At 36.7% G+C, this 9,269-nt stretch overlaps 1 protein-coding gene across 1 annotated transcript; it reads right to left on the reverse strand.

Moving 5' to 3' along the window:
* Positions 1–1,319: 1,319 nt before the first annotated feature.
* LOC113239853 (caspase-1-like) lies at positions 1,320–8,487 on the reverse strand. The gene is made up of 6 exons (XM_026477002.1): positions 8,222–8,487; positions 6,494–6,672; positions 5,678–5,847; positions 3,941–4,169; positions 2,225–2,370; positions 1,320–1,746 (listed from the first exon to the last, which is right to left on the reverse strand). The coding sequence occupies exons 1-6, from the start codon at positions 8,484–8,486 to the stop codon at positions 1,560–1,562; spliced, it is 1,176 nt and encodes a 391-aa protein (XP_026332787.1). The 5' UTR covers position 8,487; the 3' UTR covers positions 1,320–1,559.
* Between the last annotated feature and the right edge of the window lie 782 nt (positions 8,488–9,269).

The raw sequence follows: 9,269 nt of genomic DNA on the forward strand, positions 1-9,269 counted from the left end.
ATCGCGGCACAAGATGGCATAGTCGAGTATTTAGTACCTATTGGTACACCAGAAGTCGCGACGAGTACCAAATAGCAATGAATAAAAGCTACTCTAATTTCTAGTGATAACAAACAAATCAACTAGATGGCGCTTATTGCACAAATATTTTATGGAGTCTTCTGTTTTGTTTAGGATTAGCACCATCTCCCAAATTAGGAAGCGTTAATTTAAAATTTAGTTTGTAACACACAATGCCATCTATTCATACGCATATTTGTCAAAGTTCAGACAATAATTTTAGCTCATGACCATTACCTATTTGAATAATAATACAAGAAAACGAAACTGACTTGTTATATTAATGTTCACGGCCAACATCGAGTATATAACCAGAAATACAGACGAAATAACTTAAAGGTCCTGACTAAACATTTACGCAATGAATCAATTATTTATTTGCCTGTAGCTTTACAAAATTATTACAAACGCAATTCGTTTATATGGCGTGCGAGCAAAAACTTTAACAAACTTTCTGCCATTTACGATTTTGACTTATTTAACACTAGCTGTGCGTGTGTTAAGAAACATTTAACTAATTCATTTTTATGAATACAGTGAGTTGGCGGGTTTGAGTGGTGATACATTTTTGCAAAGTGTGAAGAGTATGTGTGTGTGTGTGTGTGTGTTATGTTATATTTATATTGTTAATGTTAATGTTATATTGTCTTACTGTTATCAATGCATCAAATATTATTGTATTTTTATCAGTAGGGAACTGTTTTGCTTCAAATTATTTAATTAAGTCTCTATTTTATTGTAATATAAGCTGTTTGTGCCCTCCAAAATATAAATAAATAAATAAATAAATAAATAAATAAATAAATAATTAAATAAATAAATAAATAAGTAAATAAATAAATAAATAAATAAATAATCCATCCCTGGCAATTCATCAGGCAATTGGGCTTTGTATCACTATTAAATACCATCAATTCTCGTTTGCACTGAAATCCCAAATTAGAAAACTGAAATAATACAGCGCCAACAACTGACCTATGTGTACGTCTCCATACATTCCAAAAATACTCTGTATTTATTGTACAAACATAATATCTCTAACAATGGGGGCTGTTCCATTCGGTGCTGTGGGAAAAACAGCAAAACATCTAATTACAAAACAAACGGAATCATATTTCATCGGTAATTAAATATTAAATATGTAATTTTGCTATTTTCTTTCGTCCTTTATAGCAAACCTCAAGTAAAACTGGTCGATTTGAAGTGAAACAATTGACGACACCTGTCAACTGTTCCCAATTCGGGCTGGCCAATCGGAGCGCAGTGGTCACAGTAATAATTTGACAGAATAGTTTTCAAATAAATTAAATGACATTTCGTCTCTAATTCCGGTATACTCGATGACGGCCAATTACATAACTCAAACTACTTCCATTCTATTCTATATACATCAGCGTCATCTAGACATAAGATGGGATTTCGACCATTTTCAGAGTTACAATCTGTAGTATGGAGATTAAGTCTTAAGTTTTGGTCCATGGTAAAAGATGCTAAAAATATTACAAAATCTCGTAGTAAAATATCAAGTCTTTATACTCAGTGTCCTTAAATAGGAGCTCTATAAGGCTGCTCATAGCAATGAGTGTCACTTGCATGGTGTCTGCGTCGAAGTTGGTTTCGTTCACCGCGGAGTTGCAAAGCAAAAATTCAGCTGTTTTGTTACTTCCATTGGTATTCATGTACCATCTGAAAATAAAATAAAAAGAATGTACAGCGTGAAATTTTAATTATTCATTTTATGTTTAATTTATGCTCATAAAAATTCGTAAAATAGCTATCATCGTTTTTTAGTAAGAGGCTTTTTAATTGAGTCGATTTTTTTAGTTGAGACGGATCATCCTTGTGTGTACGGAAATATTCCAGGCCCTTGAAGGAATATTCTAAATTATCGAAAATCCAACAACCGTGACCCAGCTCCTTTTTTGGAAACATTAGGAGAACATTTCCGTACCACGACTTTTTGTTTTTTATTTTAATGCAAATGGAAAGTTACTAGACTATCATAATCTAGAACTGGCTATCTTATTAAATTCAATAACTAGATAAATGAAGCCAATTGAGCCCCAAGCTTATCCTTCCATCGTGTTATAAAACTGAAATTAACACAGCCCCAACCCATAGTGCAAGGCACAGGTTTCCCCAAATATAATAATAGAAAACTCACAGCAAAATTTTTTTCATATAATGGTACCATTTCAAAATCTGTGCGGGAGACCGTCTCGACCGGTGGGGCCAAATCACCATATCGTCGGTACAGTCGTGTGACGTGGACGGCAGCGACTTCGCTCCGCAGGGCGTAAAGTTCGGCGGCTGAAAAGGAACACTACATTGATCAGAGGAACTACTTAATAATGAGAGTCGAGCCGATGAAGTCCCGCCACAAAGTGAATTTTAATTCGTTTGTGGTGGAGTGCCGACCCAACATCTGTCGCCCTACATGAAGGAAAAGTTTTAGTCGAAGGGAGACATATTCCGCGACCGGTTACCTGACACCAGATTGCACCACACGTCGCCAACAAGTACAATTCTTTCAGATTAGTTATTTAGTTTCTGTATTTTTTTATAATATCAAATGACGGGACGAACAAGTCGTGCGCCTTGTGATAAGCTACATGCCTGTTCATAACAGTTGCAGTGGCACTCAGAGCTTTAAATCGCAAAGATTTAACCTGCCAATGCGCCCGTCACCCTGACACGTAAGTTGACTAGTCTCATGTGCCTGTAATTTCACCAGCACCCTTGCCATTTAAAACCGGAACACAGGAATGCCGACATTAATGCTTGGCGGTAGAAATAGGTAAGATAGCAGTACTAACCTGGGCGAACTTTTTCACAAGGAGCTCTACTGCTACATTTGTAATAAATTCTAAAATAAAGCCGGTGCCCTGCCGCTCGACCCAAGCAAAATGAACCGTATTAATACGGGAAAAATTTCAAATCGAGCTGGGGTAGCATCGACTCTTTAGCAGCTGAATAGATCTTTATGGAGCAGCTAGATATATATGAATCCCTTTTAAATTAGCTTTCAAATAAAAAAAATTAATTCAGCCGCTTGGGAGCCTCGGTGTCACAGATAGACAGACACGCAAGTACACAAACATGACCTTCAAAATTGTAACTTTCCTCCTTTGTAATTTAAAATAACAAAACTACATTATGTTTGTTACTGTATACAATAAATCAAACTGTATTTACAACAAAAAATTATATTAAAAAAACAATGTCTACAAACTATCCGGCTCAAAGGACCATATGTGACTGCCAGATCCAAGCAGAATAAGTAGAGGATCTCGACGAACTCGTTAAATCAAAGACGATTTATAGTTTACAAAAGTAGTACCGATAACTTTGACCTACCAACAAAGCCGTTACAAGCAGTGTGGTTTCTTTTGGAAGAACTAATTAAAAGTGAACAGTCTTGTTGACCCATGTTAGTACAAAAAAATCATTAAATGTGGTAGGAATAAGATTTATGTGGTGTCAGTTAATTTGTGCAAAATAGAACCCCCCGGCTTATGTAATATATCGCCGTCGCAAATTTAATATCTCCTATGTATTAAAAGTAACTATGATCGAAAAACGAAAAAAAAGAGAGTATTTTTGTTGATTGTCATTGAAATAAGAAGATATTGACATGAGACTTTGTTCAGTCGGTTACTCTTTGGATATGCTTTTTAAATATTTACAAAACTGCTTGTCGACCGAATGACACATAATAGGTTTTAAATTTGCAACGAGGATATGCGTTTTGTTACTGCTTCGAAGAAAAGGTTACATTAAATTAAATTATAGAAATTCTGTTGCATTCGCAAAAGACCCTGTAAACGTCATTCGACACATTGCAATTGTATTTAAGTTGCATCATGTGATGTATAATTACCTTATCACCGAATTTCCTCAAATAAAGCTTCCGTATCAAAGCAGAAGTGACCACCGGCATTTGTTTATTGATTTGGTACGTTCCAGTCCTTTTGTCCTTGACGAGATGGTATTTCTTTATTGCGACTTCTCTTTTCACTTCCACCATAATTGACTCAAGGTCGTGCGTTATTGACAGCTCTTGAATTTTTTTGCAGAGGGTCGTGATGAACCAGGAACCCGTTCCTTTTCTGTGGAAAATATTTCAATATAAAAGAAGAGAATAGAGTATAAAGCAATGAGCTTCGAGTAAAATTTTAAAAGACTCAACAAACTTCACGCGTCTGTTAGAAGTTACAAAAGTGGATAGGACAGTTTTTTACAATACCAAGTGAGATGAACAAGTCGTGGGCCTGGTGGTAAGCGACACGCCTGTCCATAACAGTTGCAGTGTCACTCAGTGCTTTAAAACGCAAAGATCGGAGGGGCACTGGCACTGCATTAGTCACCCTGAAACATAAGTTGACAAGTCCCATGTGCCTGTAATTTCACCAGCACCCGTACTCTTCAAAACCGGAACGCAGTAATGCTTACAGTACTGCTTGGCGGCCGAAATACATAAGGTGGCAGTAGTTCCCTGGACGAACTCTTCCACAAAGAGCTCTACAGCTGCCAAAAGTTTAAAGAAAGAATAAAAGAAGATCGTAAGATACGACTGAGAGTAGTGCTGTGATACACGAAACAATCTTTGAGGTAGAGAGGAAAAGAGAAGAGAACAGAGTACCGAAAGGATAAAACGCAAAAGTTCCTGCGTAGACGAATGGGTAACCATCCAAGATTGGACCTATACCCAACCCAAAAAATGAACGAAATGCAAAGATTCTGCAAACACTCCAGCTTGTTGAGCAGCCCATCAGGCAAATCTGGATAGCATGCGTCTGCACAGTCTACAACAAGTAGAAGAAGCGACTGTGCTAGACTAATTTTAGTCGGAACAAATAGAAAATTTACCAGACGTCGTAGGGACATATAAGCAGGAAATATCCTCCTACTTACCTAATCGTAGCAGCGCAAGATATATGCATATATATCGAAATCGACGGTATTGATAGCATTGCTGAAGTTCAACAATACAAGGACTGTAAGCTATTGATTATCCATCCCTAATCGAATGTGTCCGAAATATTGAAAATAACTATAATCGTACTATGACGGAACGGACAACGGATTGAAATGAGTTAAGAAGGCGGCCATGACGGGCAAGAAAAATAGTGAATTGGTGATGGACTAACTTTTCAAGGACCTTGGACCAAGAACTTCCTCCCACTCCCGTCTCAAAAATTTCAAATTCAATATTTTCCAAAATTATTTTAGGTCACAGGTCGAGATACAAAATTTGAGCTACATCATGGCCTACACAATTGTTTTTTTTATACTATGTTCTTAATTTGCATATCGGTTGAGGTTACGGCCGAATAATTCCAATCAGAATTATGCAATTTCAGTGGATGCCAAGAAAGCTTCGCTCGCTGCGCTTCGATTAGTGGAAAAAAAATGGAACATTAATTTTAGCAATATATCAACAATCTAACCTATCAACCCTTTAGAGCAAATCCCATTACTAACAGCCACACAGACGATATGGCGAGAAATAGTTAAACCGAGATGTTTTTAACATACCAAAAGCCAATACAAATCAAATTATATTGAAAAACGTATTTTATGTATTCTATTATTAAATACTTGCAACTGGTCTCACCTATGCGAAGGCTTTCCCTCAGAAGAGCTGTGCAGCACTATAGTATCAGCTTCCACTGGCAGATGATAATGTTCTTCTTCGTTTTTGAAGATCCAATCTCTTTCTAGGTCCAAGGATTCTGATTTACGCCATGCTTTTGCTGCTTCCACATCTTCATCACCTCTACATGCCTGAAATTCACAATAATTGATGATTAGAACCATTAACTTATTATAACTTTTCATTGTGAATAAACTTATAAACGGAAAGACCGTTCTCCTGCAGAATAGTTGTCACAGCCACCCACAAATGTATCATTGTCACAGACGAATCAACATCTTAAGCCATCCTGTGCCTATAGTTAATAATAATAATAATAAAACGCACACACTCAACATAGCCCCGCACTAGGGAAACCCTGTGTCGCGGGTGCCATGGACACATACATAGGCAAACACAAATTACACCCAAACTCACGAGAGAAATAAATGTAGGACATATAAATATTTCTCCCGGCCCGGGAATCGAGCCTAGGACCTCTGCGTGGCAGTCCGGCATGGTAACCGTTCGGCCACGGAGGCAGTTAATAAATAGTAAATAGTTCCGTTAGCTGTCTAACTTCCAATCCAGAACAATGCAATGTTGCTTCTCGGTAGAAATGGATAGTATTCACTGTGTAGAACCTTCTAAGATGTGAGACAAACATTTTTAAGATGGGATGCTTAACTGCTATTAAGACCTCGAAGTCTTAAACCGCTTTTTTCTTTAAAAAACTCATTGAAGCTAGTTTCATAGCCACGAGCAGTCAGCGTTACTATACAAGCGAGTAAAACTGACCTGAATAATCATGACGATGGGTTTGGTGACCAGTGTACGTTTCTCCTTATGCTTGAAGTAGTTGAGAATGTCCCGCTCGCAATACGATTCGTCTTTCGCCATGAGAAGGCCATTTTCACCGCCATGGGTCATCACTACTATTACCACACAACCGTAGTTGGTAAAATCCATTGAACTAACTGTAAAGATCAGAATCGTAATAGGTAATAGTAAAAGTTTGACAATTTCCGATACACAACATCTTTAATGACCCGTATGTGCTACAGAAAGTATCTCAAGTTATTCAGTCAACGTCACCTTTATTATTATATATTAACCTATTATATGTGTAACTGATGGGCACAAATGGAAACTCAACCTTAGAGGATTCTAAGGAAGATTAAGACCATGGTCCGCCATGCTTTCCAAGGGTTGAGTGTCGGTTAACATGATTCAGCGTTAGCGATAGATATTGTTGCTAAAGATAAAAATGTTCTTAAGTTTGAAGTCCTAGGTACATGCCGCCATAGGGATTCGAAATGTCTCATTTATATTAAGAGGCAATCTTTCTCCCACTGAAATGTCACAGCTTTTATATTTGTACTCTATTCCTAAACACCTACCACAAAGTTTTAAGAGCGTCTGTGACAAATGTTAAACTTATGCACTAAACCACTTTTTAAGACCTGTGTTTGGTTAACCGGCTTGCATCCCGACTACATTGCAATTGCCAATGTGCAGTACGGATGCAGTTGCTGCAACTGCATCAAAACTACTGACTGTTCTTCAGTACTTCATTGAACTATAAATAAACTGCACATGGTGTGGCAAGCAGATTGGACAAACAGCCTGCAGTTCTAATGCAGTTGTGTTGACTATAAATACAGTGCATATTTACATACACCCAAAAGTGTACTTTCGGCGCTCATTCCTAATACATTATATAGGAGTAATCGATTCAGGTTACAGAATATCAAGGTCAAAAATATTTAAAACAAACCGAAGGCTGATGCTGGCTAGTTGATTTGCAGTTTAAACGTTGTGAAACTTCAGAGAATTTGTTCAATGATTTTTTTTTCAATCAATTAACGGGACGAAATAAGTCGTGCGCCTGGTAAGCGGCACGTCTTCCATAACAGATGCAGGACCACACAGAGCATTGAATAGCATGCCATTCTAAGTGATAACTTGACAAATCTCATATCATCTATCTATAATTTCAGCAGCCTTACCTTTAAAAAATAAGTATGGTGGGAGTACATCCCTGAACAGACTCTTCAACACAAGGTGCTCCATTGCTACTAAATTCCATTGTCCAATAGCAATTTGAACATTGATATCGTCGCGTCGGGGATAGTGCAATTACGCGTAACTAGCATTTGATTATGAGTCTCCATTTCGGTAATTTAATGACCCAACCAAATCCGCGTAAATGTTGTGGTAACCAAATTATTGTGATTTACGAGAATTTATTGTTATCAGTCCGTAGACAACATAAATTAGTGCTAACTGTGCAAAAATGAAAAACGTGGCCATTGAAATAACAAAGTAATAACGTTAAATCCCTCTCATGTGAAATTTGGTTTGGGTGCTGATACGCGCTTTTTACCAGTACTACATACGCGGATTTACACTATTCCCGACGATATCAAAAGTCAATTTTAAGGTAGGTAGAATATAAAGTAGACTAGGCGTATCGAACCAATAATCAGCCTTTATGACAAATTAAAACAACAAAAACCGACTTACATTTCTCCAATTCCTTAAAAATGTTCTTCTTAATAAGATCCATATGTTCTTTTCCTTCAAAACCAAATTTCTCAAGCGTTTCTTTAATAAGCCTTCCGTCTACATGAGTGCCGACTCTAAGTTTATGTTTGTTGACATCATATTGATTGAATATTATCATGGCATTCTTTTCGAAAGTTTCCAGTTTATATGTTGGTTCATCCGCAGCTAGAGCTCTGTTTTTTCTATGATCAACAGTTATTGATGATGAATCACTGTCTTCCATATCTGATGAATCCTCAGAATTGCCTTAAAATTACAGACTTTTTAATTAGTAAACCAAACAATCACACACTACATAAAAATAAGTTCCTATATATACTATAATATAATAATGAGCTTCATTACATTTGGATACTCCTACAGTAAAGTCAAACCTTTAAAGTGACATTTATTTATTTAAAACAAAACGTAACATTTCATATTTGGTCAATTTATCAACTATTAGTAGAACTAGCAACTGCGTCTTCAATTAGTAACCCAGATCGGAAACCATACTGATTTTTAGAAATAATGTTGTTATTTTCAAAATAACAGTCCAAGTGATTACTACTTAAGCGCTCTTTCAAGGATTTTAAATAAACAACTGAGCAATGAAATGGGTCTATAATTATAGAGATAAGTTCTGTCTGATTCTTGTGAACTAGAGTTACTAGACCCTTCTTCAAGGCTTCAGGAAAGGTACCAGATAAAATTGAATGATTGCCAAGATGAAAAATTATAGGAACTATACATATATACAATTTGGGCTCAAGAGTGTCTTTGTAGCGTCAAAGTACATTTATGATAATCTCAGTACAGAGTACTAAACAAACCGACTTAAAAAGTACGTGGAAATACATATAATTACCAAGTTTTATTGAAATCGGTTACCGGAAAGTGCACAAACCTGGATTGATCCCCTAGTTCGCCACTATACGGGACTTGACACAGGAGATAATAAGAATCGGTTCTCACTGCTCAAAGTATATTAAGAGAAAAAAACCCCTTGGATTGGAGAATAGAAAAA

This window comes from Hyposmocoma kahamanoa, unplaced genomic scaffold, assembly GCF_003589595.1.
Source record: "Hyposmocoma kahamanoa isolate Upper Pololo Valley unplaced genomic scaffold, ASM358959v1 116, whole genome shotgun sequence".
NCBI classification, from domain to species: domain Eukaryota; kingdom Metazoa; phylum Arthropoda; class Insecta; order Lepidoptera; family Cosmopterigidae; genus Hyposmocoma; species Hyposmocoma kahamanoa.

Bases quoted from the DNA above. Each gene is read 5' to 3' on its own strand.
- LOC113239853 (XM_026477002.1), bottom strand. From the start codon at position 8,486: ATGGAAGACAGTGATTCATCATCAATAACTGTTGATCATAGAAAAAAC. The intron at 2,371-3,940 runs GTAATTATACAT...GTTCCTTTTCAG, and splicing joins TGAGGAAATTCGGTGATAAG to CCGCCGAACTTTACGCCCTG. The intron at 1,747-2,224 runs GTGAGTTTTCTA...TTTTATTTTCAG, and splicing joins TATATGAAAAAAATTTTGCT to ATGGTACATGAATACCAATG.